At 45.5% G+C, this 23,667-nt stretch overlaps 1 protein-coding gene across 1 annotated transcript in view; it reads left to right on the top strand.

The window, feature by feature from the left end:
- Window positions 1-431: 431 nt before the first annotated feature.
- The window catches only part of KLF5 (KLF transcription factor 5), a 31,429-nt gene continuing 8,193 nt past the window's right edge, over window positions 432-23,667 (top strand). Inside the window, exons 1-3 of the mRNA XM_053384672.1 lie at window positions 432-747; window positions 4,493-5,360; window positions 7,066-7,125. Coding sequence (XP_053240647.1) covers window positions 568-747; window positions 4,493-5,360; window positions 7,066-7,125 — 1,108 coding nt within the window. The 5' untranslated portion in view covers window positions 432-567. The remainder of the gene's footprint in view (window positions 748-4,492; window positions 5,361-7,065; window positions 7,126-23,667) is intronic.

The raw sequence follows: 23,667 nt of genomic DNA, 5'->3' as shown, positions 1-23,667 counted from the left end.
CAATTCCAGAATTTAGTGCTGCTATTTTCGAAAAAGAACAGCTCGGATTTGGCCTTTCATCGCCCCGGCCTCTCCAGGCCAGCTGTTCCCCTTTACGCGCAGGGGCCATTGCGCTCCGGAGTCTGGAAAGAGAATCGGTGGAAGGAGTGGAGCAGTTAGCAGCAGCGCTTGGGGAAAACAGAGGCGGTGCGGGGGGGAATAAAGCGGCTGGGGGGTGAGGAAGGGGTGGGGTGCTTTGGGGCAGCGCCCCGGGAAACGTGCCCCCCGCTCGACGGCTGGCTTCGCTCCCCTCCCGCCGTGCGCCTTGCAGGCCTGGCGAGCAGGGGCGGGGCGCGCTGCCCGGGCCCGTGGGCGTTCCCGCCCGGCAGAGCCGGCCCCTCGTCGGGGCGGAGGCGGTGAAATAGAGGCGGGAGGGCGGGCCCAGGGACGGGGCTGGCCCGGCGGCGCGACCTCAGCCAGGTAGAGCGAGCTTGGGAGCCTCATGCGCGCGGCTGTCGGGCGGGAGTGAGCGAGGCGAGGCTCCGTTCCGTGCGTCCTGCCTCTTTCGCGCCGAGGCGCGCCTTCCGCATGGCTACGCGGGTGCTGAGCATGAGCGCCCGCCTGGGGCCCGAGGAGCCCGTCTTCGCGCAGCTCAAGCCCGTGCTGGGCGGCCGGGAAGCCGCGCAGTTCCCGGGGCAGGGTCCCGAGGAGATCAAGCAGCAGCAAGCGGGCGCAGCAGCCAGGATCCCCAGCGAGGAGATGGCGCAGGTAAGCGCAGGGCGCGCCTCTCGCGCTCCGTTGTTAAGCAGGAGTGGAGGAGCCTCGGGCATCTTTTCCCACCGGCATCAAAATAGAGATGATTTTGCCTCTGAGCACGGGCAGAGTGCACCTCGTGGCGACGCGTTGCTCGGATCGTGGGCTTTCTCGAGCCCCGGCTCGGAGCGCGCTGGGTGCGCCTCGGCGCTGGCTCGCTTTGGGTGTGTTTGGGGCAGGGAGCCAACTCGGGCTCTCCGAGGTGCGGCTGCCGCTCGCCTTTGCCCCGTCCTAGGTGGACACGATTCCTTTTTACGGCTTTCTTAGGGGCTCTTTGCATTTAAGGGCGAAACCTCGGGCAGCGCCTAGTTCCCCAGAACTCCGCTTGTTAACCACCCGCGATTATTGAACGCGGGTTTCCTCGGTGTGGACGGCGGGGCTTTTCACGCCGCTGCGCTCGAAGGCGCGGCGCAAGACACGCATCTCGCTCTTACGTGCGCATAGGCGAGGAAGTTGCGAGGCTGGTTGCGAGGAGCCAGTTATTCCGGAGCCTTTTCTGCAGCGTCGGTGACGGGCCGCTGCTTCTCTGGGCGGTGCCGGGGAAAGTCAGGCGGCAACTTCGCCAAGCCTAGACGGCGGCGGCGGCGGCTTTGGCAGTTCTTTAGGAACTCGCGGACTTCACAGTTTCCCCATGCCATTCCTCCCTGGAGCAGATGTGTTGACCCATCTCTACCAAACAGAGCCAGCTGCCCTTCGAGGAGGACGCCCCGTCCCTTTTCCAGGCCAGGGCACCCGCTTCCTTCCCCAGGCACCCTTGGGATCCGGGTTGCCGCCCCGCCTAGCGAGCCAGTCGGTGCCAGGCTCCACGTTTCGCCCTGAGAGGGAGTGGGAGTTGCGCAGCACCCACGCACCCACCCCTGGCAGCAGAGGGCCCTGGGGCTGAGCCAGTGCCCAGGCAGCAAGTGGGTGAAGGGGTGGGCGGAGGGGGGGGGAGAAAGAAACTGGCCCGGGCAGTTGTGTTGAAAGCTACAGCTGCCACCTTAGCGCACTTGCTCAGCAGCCGAATTAGAGTGGCTGCCTGTCCCTCTCGCCCACGCACGGTCATTTTAGATGGGGCGAGAGGGAGAAAGGGCAGCGGGGGCGGGGGGGGAGAAAAGAGAGAAGCTCTGGGACTTTTTCTCGTCCCAAAAAACCGGCTGGAAACGGATCCGCATGCAAACAGCTGGACGAGCTAAAACGGGAAAGCACAAACCGCTGGCATTTTTTTTTTTTGTAGGAACGCAACCGTTTTTAATTTGCAACTATTTCTAGCCCTGGGTTGTTCTTATTTGAGCGTTTTCTCCTACGTTTTTATCCTTTTGCAAGCTTTCTTTAAAAAAGAAAAAAGCCCAAATGTCAGTGGATATAATGAGTGGAAAAAGCCTCAAGTGGGTCTAAACAAAGCAATGTTTCTTCTCTCTCTCTTTCTCTCTTTCTCTCTTTCCCTCCCCCCAATCTCCAGCCCAAGTGTGCGCTGGAATATTGGTTTTAATTGATTTGCACAAGGATCTTCTTTATTAGAATGTCGCAATCCCCGAAAGGTGGGTGGGAGGAGCGATGGAGGAAAGTACCTCGCAAGGAAGGCAGCCTGGTTTCAGCGATACTCCCTCTCCCCCCCCCCCCCAGAATAGTGTTTCTGTCATCAAAGCAAGCTCGGTTGGGGTTGTAAACAAGAGCTGGAAAAAGTCGCCTGGCATGTTGGTGCAGATCTTGATCTCAGACAAGGGGGCTGCTGTTTCTCCTTTCTGGTGAGGGCTTTTTGGTGGTGCCTGTGGCTTCAGAGAGGCTCTGAAAATAAACTTGTTTGCCCAATGTTCCTCTGGCCAGCAGACCCTCACTTTGGAGGTATGGAAGTGTTCTGGCATGAATGGACTCCTTACAGAGCAAGGGAGAATGCAGCATTTGCTCACTGGAGGGTACATGATAAATGTTTGACTGGTGACTCTGCTTGTAATGTATCGGGCTGCGTCCACCCACGGATCCCCTCACACCGCTAAACTAGGCAAAAGATCCCCTTTCTCTTTCCCTTGCAGGCTCCCTCCCGGCTGGTAATTAAAGATCTCCTCAAGGACAGGGGTGTTTGCCGATGGATATGGTTTTATAGGCTGACTCAGGATGGGAAACCTTTGCTCTCCAGTCAGGCTGGGTGGCAAATGCATATGCAGGAAGGGGGTCTGTAACAAACGTGGGTCTTTAGGGACCTGTAAATGGCATTCGTTTTGCATTTGAATCTTGAGATCAGGTAACTAGCTCTGGTTTTAAGGTCCCTTCCCCTGTTTTGTCCTGTTTTGAAGCCAGGCAGCATTCATTGGAAAATAGGGACTTGGATTTAGGTGAAGTGCCGCCTTTTCACTGAGGTGGTATAACACAGTCCCTGGGCTGTAGTATTTCAGACTGCAGATGGGGGCTCATTTGCTCAAATAGCACCACCCCCAATACAAACCCTTCCCTTGTACCTAGAAGCCTTGCAACTTGGAGAATTTGGGTGCCAGCAAATTGGGGGAAGTGTTCTGATCTTGTGAGCTGCGCCCCCGCAGTATGAAGTGGTACAGCCACCCACCCACAACTTTCCTAGATTGTGGCTGTTACACGGAAATAGCTTTGTTCATTCTGGGAGCAGATGCAGGTCTTTCTGTTGGTTCTTCTGGGATTGGTTTTCCAAAGCATGAGGTTGGAGGCTCCTAATTAACTTGTTGCAGCGCATTTACACACACTGCTGTTCTCATCCTGCAGGTGTGGCAGGGAATCAAAATGGAAAGTGAAGCTGCTCCTAACCTCATAAGGGCCCAGGGAAAAAAGTTTTACATGGATGCAGTCAGGTCTATGTTTTTCACATCTGCTGCAGTTTCTTGATTCCCTCCATAAAAATTGCACCTTTGAATTTCTTCAAACTCTGAGTATCTTAAGAGGCTAATTTTTAATTAACCAAACGGAGTACAGGATTTGCGTGTAGGAAAGCACGTATTAAAACTGCGCCACCCAACTTTTAATTGCAGTCCTGATAACAAGAGATAGTTGATAAAATCTAAACGCTTTTTAGTGGAATTGCCTTATTGTAGTCAGGAAGTCCTGAAGAGTGAGAACAGCATTTTATTAAATGTTGTAATTTGAACTTCTGGTGTCAAAGCTTTTACCTGTTTGCATTTTTCCCCCACCTAAAGGAACTCTCATATAAAATTAAACCTGCTATTTCTACTCTTTAAGTAGTTACTGTGAAAAATACAACTGACACGATCCAGCCAAAGTTCTAATCCCCACTAATTTCAAAGAGAGAGAGTTAGGCTCATCCTTAAATTGCTTCTGTTTTTTTCAATAGGACATAAGAACTTGATTTTGTCTGGATTGTGTGCTGGGATTCTGAATGGCAACACTTCACTTTTTAATGGATAAATGCTTTTTGTTGGTTTGTTTTGGGAAACGGCCCTGTTAGGTTTTCAGTACCAGGACTTGTACAGAATTGTAAAGTTGGAAGGGACGCTGAGGAACATTCTAGTCCGACCGCCTTCAATGCAGGAATATGCAACTGTCCCATACGGGATCAATCCTGCAACCTCGGCCTTGTCAGCACCGCGCTCTAACCAGCTGAGCTATCCAGACTTAAACCTGTAATATATGAAAGGAGAATAGATGAAAGTGCCATTGGTCCTGTTATCTCTTTTTAGGAGCATTCCCTTGTACAGTATAGTATAGCTAATTTTTTTATCTTCTTGTTGTTCTTCAGGCCCGCTGTGAAATGGAGAAATATCTGACCCCTCAGCTCCCTCCTGCCCCGGTTCTCCCTGAGCATAAAAAGTACCGCCGCGAGAGTGCCTCCGTGGTTGACCAGTTCTTCACCAACAGTGAAGGGGTGCCTTACAGCGTCAACATGAACATCTACCTTCCTGATATCACACAGCTGAGAACGGGCTTGTACAAATCGCAGAGGCCACCGGTCACCCACATCAAGACGGAGCCCGTGACAGCCTTCAGCCACCAGAGCGAAACTGTTGCTCCCGTCCCGAACCCCACCCAGGCGCTCCCCGAGTTCACAAGCATCTTCAGCCCCCACCAGACACCCGACGTCAACAACCTCTTCATCAAGCAGGAGCTTACCACTCCAGATATCCACGTCTCTGTGCCCCAACAAGGTCAGCTGTATCAGCTCCTGAGCTCTCCCGATTTAGACATGCCCAACCCGACTACGCAAGCGGCGGTGATGGACTCCTTCAGTAATGTCTCCATGTCCTCTGCCATGGCAGGCCTTAACACCCTGTCCTCCGCTATGCCGCAGACGACCATGAAGCAGTTTCACGCCATGCCCCCTTGCACATACACCATGCCAAACCAGTTTCTCCAGCAACAAGCCACTTACTTCCCGCCTTCGCCCCCAAGCTCGGAGCCTGGCAGCCCAGACCGGCAAGCGGAAATGCTGCAGAATTTGACCCCTCCTCCATCTTACGCTGCTACGATTGCCTCCAAGATGGCAATCCACAATCCCAGTGTGCCTGCAAACATCCCCATGAATTCGCCAGCCATCCCAGCGCCCAGGTACAACAGGAGGAGTAACCCAGACTTGGAGAAGAGGCGTATTCATTACTGTGATTATCCTGGTAAGCTGGGAAGGGGGGGGTGGAAAAACCACCAGAAGGCTCTCCCTTGACTTCTTCACCGTGTGTTAAATATGAACCATTGTCGGCATGGATCAGAGCAAAAATTAAAAATCAAGCACCTTTCTAGAAACACTTGCCATTGTTCCTTTTGCCCTGTATGGAAACAACAGATGAACAAACATGGTAGCCTACCCAAAAAAGACCAAACTTTTTACAAAAGAGTGGGCCATGGTGGGGAAATAGGTTTACTTGACTTGGACTTCACACAAGTGGGGAACTGCATGTTTGCCGCCTTCCGTGGTGGTAGGGAAGAGGGCAAGGTCTAGGTCAGAACTTATTCCTGACATTTTTTCTATGTGAGGGAGTTATTAGATATGGGGGAGACATTCACCCCAGCACCAGCACCTGAAGTGGTAACAACCCAGGAACCATGTTGGAAGTTCTACCAGCAACTGGGCCTTGGACGTAAACCTTGGGTCAGATTCTTGACTAAATTGAACTTGATACAGTGCAGTCTTAACCATGACTTCTCAGAAGTAAGTCCTATTCAGTAGGGCTCAACTTCCAAGTACGTGGGCTTAGAACTGCAGTTCTAGCCCTGATATGGTAGCCCTCTAGACGTCGTTGAACCAAAACTTCCACAATCCCTTATAATTTTGGCCAGGCTGCCTGGGGCTGATGGAGGGCTGAAGTCAGGAACAGCTGGGCATACAGCTCACTGGTAGTTGGTGACTGCTGTCTGCTGCCAACTCCTTCCTTTTGCTTTCAGCAGGAAGTCCTGTGCGTACACGCATGTCTCCTTAAGGAACGCTTTCATTGGGATCGTGTTCCGTTCCACTCCTAGAAGCCGGCATGACATGCCGTGGTGTGGTAGCACATGAGATGTGGCACTTAACATTGGCTCTGTTTTCTTTACAATGTAGTGGTCTGAGGGAGAGCTAGGCTGTACCTGAGAGTTTTAGATACCTTCTGAGACTAGGGCGGGCCCTTAAATTGCATTGGTTTTTCTCGCTTGCTGTAGAGAATCCACACACCTGCAGAATTGTCTTCTGACATGGTGACAACACTTGTGCTGAACTGGTGTGCAAGACACTATAGATCAGTGTCTCCCAAACTTGGGTCTCCAGCTTTTTTTTGGACTACAACTCCTGTCATCCCTAGCTAGCAGGACCAGTGGTCAGGGTTGATAGGAATTGTAGTCCAAAAACAGCTGGAAACACTGCTCTAGAGCTTGATGCTCTTGTACAGCCGGCCACGTAGCACACACTTGTGTAATTCCTTGCTAGTATAGTTCCTAATATAATAATACGCTATACGTTACTGCTAGGAGTCTTATTTACACATTGAAAGGTATAGTTTATCAACTCGTTGCATATAAGTGAAAGATAAGATGTTGAAAATGGCAGTGAGATTTTGGCGAAATAACAATGCTGTCTGATTAATGGACGTGTTTAGGAATATATAGATATTGGAGTTGACATTCTGGGTGTGTCTGATTGTGCTATTTGTGGGTTTACTGCTATAAACCAGCGTTGGGGTCTGCCCTTTTGCTGTTAGCATATTCCACTAACAGCATATTTGCTATGTGACATATGGCAGGTTTGAGTAACTTTCTTAATATATAGTTAGATCAGCATGTTGGTGATGGCGCTGAATGTTAAATGTTTCTAGATGAGCCTTACGTCTCTTCTGTTTTCTGTCTTAGGTTGCACTAAAGTGTATACGAAGTCTTCCCACTTAAAAGCGCACCTGCGAACTCATACTGGTATGTGTTTACTGTGTTTTAAATGTCCTCTAAATATAAATTGCCCTTCTTTCTTTCTCTGCTTTGCTGAAAGGTTTCATTTGGTTTGCTTCAAGCTGAGAGAGTTATAAATCAGCCAAACAGAGTAGTTAATAAAATGAAAACGGACACTTGTTGAACTTCTTAAAATAAGAGGTTTAATTTGGGCAGTGAATAAATACCCTCTTTGAAGCTCTATCATTCCATCCTGCCCCCCTCCAAACATTTTCCGACAGAATTATGATGCAATTTGGTTGGAGGGTTCTCCCCTACATTGTGTGTGCGTTTCAGTTTCATGGACATAAAACGTTGTTTTTCAATGTCAGCTTAACTATATTAAGGCTGCAGTCCTGTAACACTTACCTGGAATTAAAAACCGGATCGCATTATAAAACACTGAAATCTTCGTACTATTTCAGTTTGTAAAAACAAAACAATAACCCAAACCACACAGTTGTTTTCTTCCAAGTGGTCCCCAAATGACTGTTGTAACCTACCTGAAAGTAATGGGACACTCATCCTCTTAAGACAACTAGTTCTATTTAAATAAGAAGTGTTCTGTGTTTTTTGAAAAAGAGAGAATACATTGTGTGTTTATTAAACTGAACAAGTTGGTTCTGATGTATATTATTCAAGGCACAGTTAGCTCACTTCTGTGCTTAGCACAGAAGCTTTCATCATGTTGCTTACTAGATTATTATTATTATTATTTTGCTATCTTGTGTTTTCGGAGTTCTTCCAAGCTGTAGAATTTCTTGAGCAGATGACTGTTTAGCTTTCTTGGGTCCTGCTGGTTGAACTCATAACAATAACAAAATTCCGTATGCAAATATTTTTAAGTGGTGCATCTGGTGTAGGTTTGTAGCTGGGTCAGTTGTGGAGCCACAGGCCTTGGAATTCAAAAGGTAGCGGGTTCAACCCTAGAGAAGTCCTGGTAGGGCTAGGGGAAATTCCCATCTGAAACCCTGAGGAGCAGCTGTCATTCAGTGCAGACAGTAATGAAAGAGATGCACTAACAGTCTGGCATGATATAAAACAGTGTGAGAGTTCTGATGTTTTCCTGTGTAAAAGTAGACGCACAGCACTTAAAATGAAATGTTTTTTAAAGCAGCCTGAGTGTAGAATAAATGTTATAGTGTTTCCTGAGCATGCATTTGGAATATGCGGAGTAAACTAAAATTCTACATACAGATGCATCAAAGTACTTTGAGTTTTCAAAAGAATATTGTTGTTCAGGTTTTTTTGTGTGTGGCTAGCTCATGTGCATTGAGATTGTGGTTCAAATGGCCTCTTCATACTTCTAAAATTCAAAAGTGTTTTTTTAAAAAAAAACTTAAAAAACTGAAGAGAGATCTGAGGCTCATTTCGCCCGCAGAACAAGGGCATGGATTCAGTGTTTGCTCATTGTCAAAAGACTGAATTGCCTCCGGGCAAAAGTGTTACTATGGAAATGTGGTTTTGATAAACGAAGCTGTTATCTGTTAAAAGAACAGTTGAAAAACAAAACGAAAAACAAAAATGGAAAAGCAATTGTAAGGCAAGAATTCCCAAGATGCCGGAGAGTATACCCGCCCAAAGAGAGTGCCTGCTGTCTCTCAGAACCACCAACCTGCTATTGCCTCCTTGCAAGCCATCTTTTGCTTGTCCATTTCTGCTGCGCTGAGTATCTATGACCGACTCAGTCGCTCCCAATAGCAAGGCAGAACAGAATTGCCCTCCCGTGGGAGAAACACTCCTTCTATATCTCTGCATGAGTTTGGTTCCTTCCACTTGCAGGGCACACCCAAGTGAGTGACTTCTGCAGAAATGTGGGAGCAGCTTTCTCTTGAGTAGGTACCTCCCGCCCTTGGAAGTTTCCTCTTCCTAATCCAGACCACCTAGCTCCAGTGAGGAGCATTAGCTTCCAGGGTTTTCAGATGGGGGTCAGGGTGTGGGGGGAAATCCCTCACAGCCCCGCCAGGCGATTTCCAGGGACTGAACCGGGGACATTCACGTGCAAAGCATATGTTCTGCCACTGACCCTACAGACCTCTGCCGTAAAACGATGTTTGGGAGGTGCTGTTCTAAGGTTTGTACCCATTAGAGAAGATGATAAGTAGAAAGTTTACTTCTACAATAAAAAGTAGAAACCCCCGCCATTTGTGTTTCTCCATTTAAACCAGTTGCACGTTGTGTATGCCACGAATTCATAAACTCTTAGGCAGAATAGCCACCAGGCCTTTGCTAATCCAAGATTTAGCATCAGTTCTCGAAGGCTAAATTTAGCAGCCAGTAGCTTTCAAGTTATTTTAGCTTGAAAATTGTGTAAGCCACCCTGAAACGTGTTGTTTGAAGGGCAGGATATAAATCTGTAAATAAATAAATGTGACATATGTCAGTGCTGCAGCAGTATTTATGAAAAATAATTTATATCCCACTGTTCCTGCTGGAGGCAGTTGTGGAGCTGCGTGCATTAAAAGCAGCAAAACCTCGATGAACAACAGTAACAAAACTCAAGCAGCCAAAATTTCTAGGACGGCTTTAACTGCCCTCCTAAAAAAAGAAGAAGTCAGAATGACAGTAAAAGACTTAAAACTACAAATGTTAAAATATGCTGCTGTTTTTTAAGTATCTATTTGTGCATTCAATAATGTAAAATACCCTGCTGCATAGATGGAAGGAGACTTGATATTTAAAGTGTTCTATAGCTCACAACTACTTGGTAATTTAAAATCAGCACAGAAACAAGTGTGTTGTGCTCTAAAGATTAACACATTTATTATGGTTGGCATAAGTTTTTGTAGATTAGAGTCCTGTTCATCACAGGTCAATGACTCTTAATAGAAAGAAGTCCACACTGAATAAAATCTGGTTGTCTTAAGTACATTACATACTTATCCAAGTCAGTGTTGTACTTTGACATGGAGATAATATGTACTAACATTCTGGAGTTTATATATATATATATATATATATATATATATATATATATATATATATATATGGTGTGCTGTTCAATGATCTGCAACACCCCTTTCGTGGTAAGATAGACACACTCAACTTGAAATGTATTGTTTTTTTGAAGGCTTTTAATGGAAGCACATAAAAGGTGACCGATCTATTTCCACAAGGCTGCCGATGTTTATGTCTGGTCGATGTAACGTGCTGAGTATTCTGAAAGAAGTTTTCCCAGAAGATTATGGGAGCCCTTTGACAAAAAAACCAAAAACCCCAAAACAAAACCCATATTAAATTATGAAGCTTAATTTAGCTGTTTTCCTTAAATTCTTTGTACTCATTTGGCTTAGGAGCACCCCTCCCCCCCAAAAAAAGCTATTTATAAAAACACTGTAGCATGAAAGCTTTAATAAATGTAGGTCATGAAATGCATGTTATTAAAGTTTTGTGTGATACTCTTTCCAATCCCCTTAGGGGTTTAACAGACCTGTTTATCTGGCTGAACTTGTTCTGTAGTATCTATAGAGGACCACTGCTTGTTTTTTCTCTCTCTCTTCCTAACAATCCATTTTAAACTGACTCTCATCCACCCCTCTCTGTGATCTGTCACTTTAAAATACAAAAAGCCTGCAGCAGCAGCAATCTTGCTTTTTTAGAAGTCAAAACAGAGCGTATGCTTTCTTCCTTTGTATTTGGAAACCCTGTGCCTTTTCATAGTATTTATTTAGCAACCTGTCTCCACCTGAACGACTTTCAGGAGGTTTAATGGCATTCTTTTCAGAGCAAACTTAAAGGCAGCAGCGGTTGGTGAGAGAGGTGCTCAGCTCAGAGAGGAGCAAGCTTGTAGGATTTATAAACTGCAAGAAATAAAACAAATGGGCAAGGGACCAAAAAATTAAACAAATACACAGCTTATGTGGGGGTGGTAGGAACAGGCTCTGAGATCCAACTGTTGGGCAAATAAGGGTCTAGCGCTGCTAACCTTTCCATTTCTGTCGCCGTGCCTTTTAAACAGGCTTCGTCTGCAGAGATTCGCGGGTGGGTTTTATCACCATGCTCACACACACACAGGTGTTAAAGGCGCTAGAACAGGCCAGCCCTTTTATCCTGGTCAGTTGGCAATGCTCATAAAGATTTCAGCAGTGATGTGATTTAAAATCTTCTTTTTTAAATGGTTTGCTGTAATTTATTTTCTCAGTCCTGGAGTAGTTAACTTGCTCAAAGGTTTGTTGGATCAACAGTTATGGAGAAGGTTTTAAAGTGAGACAGGGTGCCTATAGTGTTAGTTTTGAATCAGCGATACCTGGGTCCGTGTCTCTTCTGAACGATGTCCTTCACTGGGCTACCTTGGCACAGTCACCATTTCTTGGGCTTAAGGCTGTTGCCCTGTGTATACTGTTTCCCTCCCTCCCCATAAACACAACAGGACTCATTTCAAAGTAGCCAAAGTAACTGAAAAGGATAACTGCCTGTGGGGTGCCCTAAGGAGGCCTGGTGAAAGCAAGCCCTACTCTTCTCATGCTGTAGAAATCTGGGGGTTTAAATTGCCAAAACTCAAAACCGCAACCTGCCTTGATGCCTGAAAATGAGCGAGAGGCCAGGGGAGTTTGGAGAACACAGTCGTACCTTGGACGTCAAACGGAAGTCGACTTCCAAAACGTTCAGAAACCAAAGCACAGCTTCTGATTGGCTGCAGGAAGCTCCTGCAGCCAATCGGAAGCCGCAGAAGCCCCGTCAGACATTCGGCTTCCAAAAATACTTCACAAACAGGAACTGTCACTTCCGGGTTTGCAGTGTTCGGGAGCCAAAATGTTCGAGAACTCAGCTGTTCGAAAACCAAGGTACGACTGTATGGGATCCAGAGCCTCATTCAACCACTGGTTTGCTGGACACACCTGAGCCCGGTCTCTCTAATGCTAATGCCGAGATGCTGCTGGTGATGTCTAAATCTAAATCTGGTCCTCGCTTTCTAGAGCAGGAGTGGGGAACTGTGACCTTTTCCAACTGGAGTTGGAATAAAACGACCTTACGTGAGGCCATAGGTTCTCCTCCCAGCTTCAGAGGGAAATTGGTGCTAAAGTACTTTCTCCAAAGCCACAGGGCAAGGCTTTCTTTCTCCATTGGCTGTGGGCAATAACTTAGTTTCATAACTGACGTTACGCAACCCTCACGATCGTGGACAGAAATCCTTATTATAGGCTGCTGTGCCGTAAACCCTCAAGTAGTGCTATTGGCAGGGTGACCGACCTGAACTCGCTTGCCAGAAGTCAATAAAAGGATTCAAATTGTATTTTGGTTTTCAAAAATAAATAGTTAACTTTTCTGCCGTAGCATTTGCGCATGAGAGATTTCATACAAATGCAACTGCAGCGTTCTAAATAAGTCAAGGCGACCCCCCCTAAGTAGCTCTCCAGTGTTTTTGCAAGCGCTCGGGTTAATTTCTGTAAAGAAGGTGTATCGGTCAAGTTGCCCGGAGGTTTGTTTGTCTCTCTCTCTCTCCCTCTTGCTTGCTCTCCCAGGCCTGAACTTTGTCACCCACAAAGCTGACTGGAGTCCCCCAACCACATATTGTGGCCACCAAATATCCCTTCCCTGTTCTTGGAGGTTCCAAATAGCAATAACAAAACAAGAAATTTAGCAAGGATGCATGGCTTTTTCTTTTTCTTTTTTCTTTTGCTGGTGCCGCATGAATCGTGCAGGCCCTATGTCATCCTGAAATACCCCTGTCCTCCCTAACACAGACGTGAGAGACTTTACTACTAGCTGATACAAAGTCTGCATACGTACAGTGGTAAGCCTAAAACTTACAAGCCTACCTGAGGTTGAGCCGTAGTGCACTCAGTGGAGCTTAGCAGTAGACATGCATAGGATTGCACTGTGAACTCCTGTTTAACGGGGTGAGCAAGCCGCCATTTGCGTTCCTTAGCTCCCCTATCTGGTATGGAAGATGTTTTTGAGCAGCCTCTGGGTCTTTCTGTGTTGGGAGTTTCTGGGCAGACATGTTCGTTGATCACATGCTTGCCTTGCCATTAATAGTTCTGCACTTAATGCTAGAAACTATTTCATCTATCTATAGATATAGCTTGTATATGCTGCCGGGAAATGGAAGCCCCCTCAATGCTTCTGTAACAAGATGCGTACAATCCCTGTTACCAATGTTTTTAAGGCTTGCCCATCTAAAACCTCTGCCTCTGCCCCAACTCTGGTTTTTGATTTCTCTAGCCAGGCACTCTTAAAAACCTTAAAAGGAAACTGTTGTCTGAGAACCAGCGTAGACGGGAGAGACTATTCAGACAGCCTCTAGAATCCAACCTGTTTTTTAAGTTTATTTTTATCACACCATTCCTGCAACCAGCTCAAGGCCTTTCCTCCATTTTATCCTCGGAGGAAGAAGGATGAAATGAGAACAAGTGACTGGCCAGCCCAAGACTTAAGGCTGGTGGGCAACTAGAATGCTGATACGCCCCAATCCAAGTCAGAATCATTTCATATGTGCTTCGGAAGCTTATAGCGTCGCAAGTAGCTCTGTCAAACTAGGGTAAATATCACAGAGGTCCGTGTGTGTCACGGAGGAAGGCTTTGAATTCAGATATGACTGGTGTCTAGCCTGCTGCCTATTGCCCTATTTTGTGGCCAGTCCCAACAGCCTCCTTCCTCTGTTCTGCAAGAAATGAGGCAGTCAAATGGCACAGTCATGGCACCTGCTTCTCTCATTGCTGGCTATTTTAACCGTATTTTACGATTTTTAGTGCTGCTTGCTTGACACATCAGGGGAGGTTGTTGCCGATTCTGGGCTCTCTCCTTCAGAAGGATGGGATGCAAGGAAAATAAACAAATTCAAGATTCCTGCTGTTACCAGGAAGTAAGTTGAGAACAGGGGCAAATGGTGTTGAATCTGTCAATCTTTTGTAAAAACCATCTTTAGTGTGAATGTGCTGAAGAGCCTAATTTCATGAGATGGGACAAGGAACCTTAAAACATGAATATGAATAGCCTCTGGCTGTAGCCATGCTTTTCAGCTGTTGGCAGAAATGCAATTTCTGTATAGGAGAGAGCCATGCCTTCATTTTAGATCCTAGTAATAACATACATAGGGACGTGGGTGGCACTGTGGGTAAAATCTCAGCGCCTAGGACTTGCCGATCGCATGGTCGGCGGTTCGAATCCCCGCGGCGGGGTGCGCTCCCGTCGTTCGGTCCCAGCTCCTGCCCACCTAGCAGTTCGAAAGCACCCTTAAAAGTGCAAGTAGATAAATAGGTAGCGCTTTATAGCGGGAAGGTAAACGGCGTTTCCATGTGCTGCGCTGGTGCCGGCTCGCCAGATGCAGCTTCGTCAGCCTGGCCACATGACCCGGAAGTGTCTGCGGACAGCGCTGGCTCCCGGCCTCTAGAGTGAGATGAGCGCGCAATCCTAGAGTCTGTCAAGACTGGCCCGTATGGGCAGGGGGACCTTTACCTTTACCTTTAATAACATACATGGGACGCAGGTGGCGCTGTGGGTTAAACCACAGAGACTAGGACTTGCCGGCCAGAAGGTCGGCAGTTTGAATCCCCGCGACGGGGTGAGCTCCCGTTGCTCGGTCCCTGCTCCTGCCAACCTAGCTGTTCGAAAGTGCAAGTAGATAAATAGGTACCGCTCTGGTGGGAAGGTAAACGGCGTTTCCATGCGCTGCTCTGGTTCACCAGAAACGGCTTAGTCATGCTGGCCACATGACCCGGAAGCTGTATGCTGGCTCCCTCGGCCAATAAAGCGAGATGAGCACCGCAACCCCAGAGTTGGCCACGACTGGACCTAATGGTCAGGGATCCCTTTACCTTTACCTAATAACATACATGTGGACTTCTTGATCGAACAGCTCCTTCCTTGAGGAACGAATATGCATTCCTGAACTGAGTAAGGCTACCTCTGATAACTAATGAATAGTATGCAGTACTAACAGGTCGAACACAAGATGTGTAATATGATGTTATATCCCTTCACTGTGGATAAGTGTTTGCAGTGTAGTCTTGCTGTTAAAGATCTCTGCTAACTCACTGGTTTTTACCTGGAAGCCGGACCCCTCCCCTCTCAATTGGCAATTGGTTTGTGTACTCTGGGTGCGGGTAAGGACTTCTCTAGCCTTCTGTCTGTGGTCTCATAAAAAAAGCAGGGTGAAAATGGAGTATAAGTTGAAATAACATCAGGGGAGCACAGGGTGCAACACGCATGAATGCAAAGTAATTGGGCAACAATGGCAAATGCTTTGGCATCCATGTTTACGAGCTCTATAAACCCATTCCTTCCTTGGGAGAAAAATAGAGCACAAATGAGATAGGCAGTGTACTTTGTTTTTTTTTTTTAAGTGTTTCCTGTGTGGTTGCAGGTTTTTGCTGTCCAAGATCAGGAGTAGCCGAGCCAAATTTGCCCTCCCCATATCTTTTGTATGCTTCCTAGTGGTTGATCAAATTTTTAATCAAAGCATGGTAAATAAAAAATCCCAGCTGCTTGCATGGGTTGGTGCAGCAGAGGTCCGCCTCTGGACCCCTAGAAGATAAAGTGGCTCTCAAGAATTCAAATGCTGACAAACCCTATGTCTGTTTCAGCAATTCATTTTATGTTGTTATTGTCTTAGAAACCAGTGTGATTTGGGGTTTGCGGAGGGGATAGGAGGCTTAGCGAACTGCTCATGTGTCTCATTTTTATTTGCCATCATGTATTTAACAGTGCCAGCACCAACGAGGCTTTTTTTAGTTCTGACCACCAACAAAATTTTGTTTTTAATTAAATGCCTAATGTCTGCTGAAAGCATGTCACTTGTTCTCTCAGAGGGATTAAGCTTCAGTTCCAGGATATTTGATGCCTGATAAGGAAGACGGTTGCTAGCTGTAAACACGGTTAATTCTGAAAGCACCTCACAAAAACAAATGGGGACTGAGTCAGAGGAATCGCCATTATTTGCTCAGACGCTCCTTAATTGCGACAAATTCTGAAGCTTTCTCTTGGGATCCTCTTGTTACCAGCTCTGCATTCTGAAGCAGATGTTGTTGGACTCCAACTTCTCCCAGGCCAGTGGTTGTGGATGATGGGAGTTGTAGTCTAATAACCTGTAAAGCCAAGGGCCCACCCAGGCTCCTCATTTGTTCTAAAGCAAATGTTGCTTGCTTGCCGATGTGCATCTCCGGGTGAGGAAAGATTTGAAATATTTAGGGCCATCAAATTATAAGTAGCAAAGAGCCTGAAATACATTTATTAGGATCAGCCAAAATGTCAGCCGTTTGCAAGCTTCCAAGTTCTGCAGAATTCTTCATCAGGCTAGATTGCAAAGAAAATACACACAGGTCTCTTGTGAGAAAGCAGCCTTTTTATTAGTTGAAGTTGATGGAATAGCATTATTTGGTAGGTGGCAGTTATCTAACGCCCTGCCCCAAAGTTAAGTCTCATCTACATATGATAGAAGATTCTTCCAGTTTTAAAAAGTACCCTGTCCTAGACGGCTAAATACATTTAACATGATCTCTGATTGAAAGCACGTCTTGTGCTCAAACGGCTCTTGATTTGCCTAGATCGGAGGAGGATTTTTCGACTTAACTTTTTATTGCTTCAAACTGAGTGAGTGGTGGTCTCTGAATCTTAACTATATAAACACTGCCATTGAAAAGGGGATGGCGTTCAGCCTAAAAGTGCCATCTTTGAAGCGTGAAGTGTGAAAATGGCAGAGCACAGCTGAGCAGCTGTGGAACCCAAACCAAAGACGAGGGAACCTTCTCCCTGTATACAGAACATATAAATACACATGCCAGATGGTGTGGATTTATTACAGATCCTCCTTTTAAAATTTGACAAGTCTCTTTTGTGTGTTTGTATGCCTGGTGGAAAGAGACTTGCCTCTACTATACTGTTAGGCTGGGAAGAATTTCTGCCAGTTGGGATTCTCCAATAATCCCAGGCTTTCTCCAGGCAACTTTCGATACAAAAGGGACTTCAAAGTGGGACAGGCTTCTCGTTGGCTGCTGAGGACAACATGCTGTATGCGTTTTTGAGATAACAGAAATAACCTGTGGGTGGGAATAGGGAACTGGTAAAACATCTCACCCGCTTGGTCCTCATTCAGTTCCTCTTCTGTAAAATGGAGATAATAATCGACTCCAAAAGGATGGACATATAATATCCATCCATCCATACCCAAATATCTGATTGCATGATGGAGAAGCAGGTATTTTATTCATGGGGATGGTTTGTCAAGCAGTTGTGCCAACGTTTGGGTTGGCCAGTGCATTTTAACAGCAGTTTCATCTGCAGACGGTAACAGAGCATCGCACGCCTCCTGCTTTCTGCAAATTGAGCTGCATTGAATGGCACAGGAGCAGGCCTTGCTGATATTTTCTGGTCATTTGGCCACTGTAGGATTGAGAATGAAAGAACGTCAGAGTTCCAGTTGTACTGGGCCCACCTGCACCGTAAGACCAAAGTGGTGTTTGCTAAAAGGCCTAACTGGGTTCTGGATGCTTATATCATTGGATAGAGACAGTGTCGTTTAATTTAAGTGTTAAGGCTTTATTTCTTTTTTGGGTGAAAATACTCTATGGTGTGCTCATTTTGAGACAGTTTAAATTTTGTCTGCCTGCTTATTGGGGCCTATAAAAACTAAGGGTCATCGTTGGTTAGAACAGATGGGGGTGTTTTTATTTAAAAAAATAAGCTTTGGTTGCTAAAACTATACCTTTCTTTGGTTATATGGTGCAACAACCTGGAATCACTCTGATGAAGATGACTTTGATACAATCCAAAATAATGTTCCCATGTGCATTACTTGTGAGTCCCACAATGTGTACCTGATACATGTCTTGGAACCAAAATAGCTCTCCCTCTCAAAAACATGTGTTCATGTTTTCATGCTTCTGTATGGGAAGGGGGCGGACCTCCCAATATCGGAGCAACATTGAGGAAAACGTCTTCCCTGACGAGACCCTCTATATCCTGTTCGCACCTAGGGATAGGTTTCTCTAGAGTTTTCTAGAAGGTGAGATGCTTTGTGAACCGCCCTGATTCTCAAAAGTTGGTAGTTGCAAGCTTTATATGCACCAGCAGCAAGAAAGTCACGCCTTGCTTTTTGACCCAAAACAATGTTAAATGATTGGGCTACTATTTAGAATTTTAAAAGGTTTGTGTGTGTTGTGAGTGAACTGTGAATTGGGTGAAACGGGTGCTTCTGTTCCCATTCAGGGCTAACGTATTTCCCACAGGCTTCTGTTGTCTTAGTTGTCCAATAACTGCAGTAAATGTTTCTGTTTGCCTCTATGGGTGTGGACAACCTTGATAAGAAGTGTGTGCAAGACTCCTTTCCCTTTCCTTCTATGCATCGTACTGACAACCTAAGTGTTCGTCAGGTTACTGTAAAAGATTTACCACACTTGTCTCTTGACCTTCCTGTTAAGAATTCAGTTTGGCTTTTGTGGGGCTATCCCACTTTACAGTTGCAATAACCCTATGAGGCGGATTGTGCCAAGAGATAAGGGCATGCCCAAGGCCACTTAGTGCATTTTGTGGCTGAGAGGGAATTTGAATGAACACTCTTCCCGCTATACCACACTGCCTTTCTTTAAGTGGCAGAGTTCCTCTTGTGACACTTTTCGGCTTATGGCTTTCCATGGCTTCAGGAGTACACTTCAGCCAGGAGAAATTTCATTGGGAATGTCTTCCTCATGAGGATTACTACCGTAGCACAATAATAGGGTGAGTGGGATGGAAACAAGATCTGCAAACGCGTGAGAAGATGCGTCTTCCTGCATCCATTTTGTTACCTTAGAGCAGGCACCCCCAAACTCGGCCATCCAGATGTTTTGGGACTACAGCTCCCATCATCCCTGACCACTGGTCCTGTTAGCTAGGGATGATGGGAGTTGTAGTCCCAAAACATCTGGAGGCCCAAGTTTGGGGATTTAGAGTAGCATCTTTTAGATAAACAGGAAGGCCTTTGCTACCTTTATGGTAGTTCGGGGGTGGGATGGGGAACCCATGGCCCTCCAGATGTTATTGGACTCCAGCTCCCATCAGCTTTGGCCAGCATGATGGGAGTCTAACAACATCTGGGGCGAGTTATAGGGCCCCCAATCCCTGCAGTAGTTGATAATACATTGCAGTTAAAACACACACAGACACAGTAGGAGCCACAGTAGAAGGTAGGAGCCATAACAATTTTTTTCAGTAAGACTTGGATCTTGACTTCTTCTTAGACATTTTCTAACATGGGTGGGGTGGACTTGTGGTCCTCTAGCTGTTGGGCATGCTGGCTAGGACAGATGGTGCTTGTAGGTCAACATCTTCCAGAGGGCCACAGTTTCCCCATACATTTATGTAACTGGGTGGTTCCCCCATCACTGGTCAGGGGCATTTCTTTGTGAAAGGAGAAAGGATGTCTTCTTGACATCTCTCCTAGCTGAATTCTAGATGGATGGAAGGAAAGAAGGGAGGGTTTCTGCTGTTCTGGGTCAGAGGTCTTTAAGCCGAGAGGCAATATGGAACCTGTAGCTTTCAAGAAGTTGGGAGACAACTTCTGCTGGTCACAGCCATCATGGTCAGTGGCTAGGGATGATGCAAGAACACCTAGCAAGCCAGTGACTTTCCATCCTAGTATTCCTTAGAATACTCTGTGCAGTGGGGGCATTCCTTGGCGCACAAGTTGGAAAATCCCTTAGAATAATCCCTATCATTCTCAAGCATGACTGGGGCTTTTCAGGCAATTTCTTCTCTTCCCTCCTGTTGGATATATGAATAGAGAATGCTATTTTGGATTAACCTCATTTCGTGCCCACACTCTGCGCTAGACACAATGAACGTTGGTTATTTCAGAAGTGCTTGGAAAAACTAGGCCACGTTCAATGGGCTCACGGTCTAGTTTAGAAGGAAAACGAAAAGCTAACAACTTGACTACGAGAAGGCAAAATAAGGGCAGGAGGTGGCTGAAACAAGTGAGTCAGTGGTGTAGTCCTCTAAATGTCTGCTCAGATGTATCCCACACGCCCTGGTATGTGGGTACAGGACAGCATCTTTGTGGTATGCGTATGAAGACACAAAATAGAGGAATAGAGGTAGAACGAGTGACAGGCAGCTAGGAAAACACAGCAATGAAGGAAGAGAATAGAGAGAAGTCACGCAAGTGACTCAGTTATTCTAAGCCTCTTCCTCTCAGCGGAACACACACTTTATTCACAACTGCAGTGAGGTGTGGGTGGGGAGACAAGCTGGTCTTCATTATCAGAATAAACTTCCCTTTTTTACCTGTTGCCCATGCAACTTATTTTATTGGTCTTGTTTGTACAACTCTGCTTTGTGTGTGTGCATGTGAAATGTTTTGTTTTAGGATTCTTGAATCTCCCTTTCTCAATCCGCTAGAAAACAAAACTCCACCCTGTGGAATCTATTTTAAAGCACGATCCTTTTTTTAAAATTTAAAAAGAAAACACTGTACTCACCGTGCCCTAGGAATAAGAGCGCTGAGTCCCGGTGCAGCAGTTGATTGGAGACTGAAGCAGAGTTGTTTCTCTTCTGTCCCCCAAAATGAAAAATGTGAGTCCAGTTCAGCAGAGGTAGACAGACCATCGAGTGCAGACAGGTGTTTCGAAAGATTACGCTCCACAATCTACCTCCACAATCTACCTTGATATGTAACAGGTGTGGTATAAAATAGAGGGAACAATACTTAACATTCAAATAGTGCTTCTCTAAAGCACTTCAAATGCATCTGTCACCCACACAAAGTCAGAACTATCCCTATGCTATAGAAGATGAAAGGCGCAGAGGTTTGGCAAAGGCTAATCTATTCCCTCATGACAGAGATGAATTTGGAACTCATAACTTTCTGGCTAGATTTGAACCCAGAACTTTTGGGCTTCCAGTTCAACCTGTCTCAAAGATTCGGTTGCCATGGGAGTTTCTAGTACTGCATTAAGATGGGACTTTAAATCTGGTCCACTTGTCTTAAAAACTTTTTTGAACAAGGTTATTTCCCCCCCTCTCCCCCTCTCTTTCAGCAGCAGTCTACAAGTTTTACAGCTGGATTTGCTTGGATTATTTCCCTGAGGGTGACCAGAAGAAAAAAGACAGGGAGGGCTCCTGTATCTTTAATTTATTGTATAAAATAGGGAACTTCAGAAGGTGTAAGCGGTACCTCCTGAAATTGCCTCTTCTATGCAACTCTTAATAGTACTGGAGCCCTCTCCTGTCCCCCCTCCTACGTACAACATTACTTTGTGAATCCATTTCTGAAATTGCCAAAGCTTTATTCATCCATTCTTTAGCTTTTGGAATAACGGGGGGTTTCCCGACACCTAGCTAGAACGATTTTAGATTAGAGTGAATAGTTAAAGATCAGTGATCTGACTGAAAAGGGAAGGGAAAATTGTCAGCCCTACTTTTAAAAAGTTGATCTTGGGATCTGAAATAAGGAGACTTGACTTCCCAAATGTGCTTTCTGTGCTCTTTCAGCTGGGCAGCTCAATCACCCCTCTTTTCTTTCCCAGAATTCTGCCTCTTCCGCCTGCTCCCCACAAAGCCGCTCTCTAAATCTAGATTAGAAGCACACCTTATTTCAAAAGTCCGCCCTCATAGTTGGGAGAAGAGAAGCTGAGCTGGAACCTTTTCCTGGCCTCTGCATTCCTTTACCCCAGAAGTACCTGATATTTTCCCCACTTCCACTATCTGTGTTCCAATTTCCCATCTTTCGTTTGTGCCAAAAAATGCAAAGACCAAAACCACACAACAGAAATTTCCTAGAAATGCAATCTTGGGACCAGAAGAACGCAGAAACACCTGACATTTCACCCCGAAGCTGGAATTTCCCGTTGCAGAACTTGCTTCTCCTAATTTTGAATTCTAGCACCCATGACAACATCCATTGTTGATAAAACAACATCCTAGCAGAAATTGTGATATCATTTACAGGGCAAAAGCATGTAACGTATTTTTAGTCTATCTCAGCATGGTTCAGTAGCTGAAACTTAGCACGGGTAGTTCTGTGGCACCAAGAAGATATTTTTGGTCTTTAGGGTTGGATACTGCATGGAAATGGAAGATCTGGATGTGGGACGCTGTGGTCTTCAGCATTCATCTTCAGGGTACATCAAAAGAAAGATGTGTGTTATTTGTAGCACCAGTAGTCCCTCAATAAGGAGAATGTAGATGGTTATTATTTTTCTGAGTTTCCTTTTCTTATCTTGTACGGTGCGGTCTTGTTCTAAAGTGATTCCAAACCAAATGTTGGTGTTCAACCAACAGTTTAACATAAATGTATTCCACATGCTTTCCAAACTGTGTTTTTTGTATTCTTTAAAAAATAAAAGTAAATAAATCTACTTGCAAGACGGGATGCACATGAGCAATTTCAAGGGCTTAAAATACACTGGGTGATCAACTCACGCCTAACAAAATATTTGAAATCTGTGAGATGATGCAAAAATCCAATTAAAGTTATGAAGAGAGCAAGAAAGGGGGGAAAAACCCTCCTGTTTGAAACATAACTTAAAAGGAAAGCAGTTCTGTTTTCCCAGAAGTGATGTGTATAATATTTCTGGCTTGGGAAGAAAGGGCTGGAGTGTTGCTGCTTCGCCAGAACTTGGTACCAGTTTCCTCCATGCTGTTTTAGTTGAGCAGTGTTGACATTTTAACAAATTCTGTGGAAGCTGCTCTGAAGTGGAGGAGTTCTGCTGGTACTTTAGAGACTCTTTTCTTTCTTTTTTAATCCTTTTTACAGTGAAATAGCTGTTTTAATACAGAGACCATGTTCCAGCACGGTTGTATTTGATGACTGATGGCATTCTTGGGTTTCACAGCCTCTCGATGTTCATTCTAAATTTTCTGGAGAAGAATCAACTATTTTTCTGAAACTTTGCAGCTTCTGTATTTTGTGCAGTCATTAGGCTTGCATTACTGCGTAACCCATAAAAATAGTGAATAAAGGGTTCAGTGTCTCTTTGCTTTTTAAGCAAACAAATCTTGTTAACCTCGGATTCCTCTGCCCCTTATAGCTCAGCACAGCAAAGAAATGGAATAAGTTTTAAAATAACTTGAAGCAGTTTTTGTGTGTGGAACTTGGGTCAAATTTTTCTCTTGGCTAAATGGCCGAGAAGTATGTGCAGATATGTGAGTGATGTTCTTCTGCTCTTTCTCAAAAGCTCTTAGATGTTTCATTTCACCTACCTAAATAGTCACCTGATCTTTCATAGTGTTTTCCATCCTCCTTTTAGGAAAAGGCTGTTACTTACATGAGTCAAGTAATGCATACTGTACCTGACTCTTATCTGGCAATATGTATTGTATACGTGGCTTTAAACTGTATTACTGTTTGTTTTATATGTATAGCAAGCTTGTATGTAGGTCTTCTTTTATATATATATAAACAAACAAGTTGCTATGAGTCATCAGAATGCCCTGGGATCTTGTTTCTGTGGTCACCATATAAGTGAGAATTCAGAAAAACTTAAGGCCCACCTTTCACTGAGCTGAAAAACCCATGTCTCGGCTAGGGTGCCCTAGGACGGAATGTCCACCCCCCAACTCCTCCTAAAAATGGAAAAAGAATCCACTTAGATGACAAACCAGGTTTCCAGAAGG

This window comes from Podarcis raffonei, chromosome 4, assembly GCF_027172205.1.
Source record: "Podarcis raffonei isolate rPodRaf1 chromosome 4, rPodRaf1.pri, whole genome shotgun sequence".
NCBI lineage: Eukaryota > Metazoa > Chordata > Lepidosauria > Squamata > Lacertidae > Podarcis > Podarcis raffonei.
This window is presented reverse-complemented; position numbering and strand designations above follow the sequence as displayed.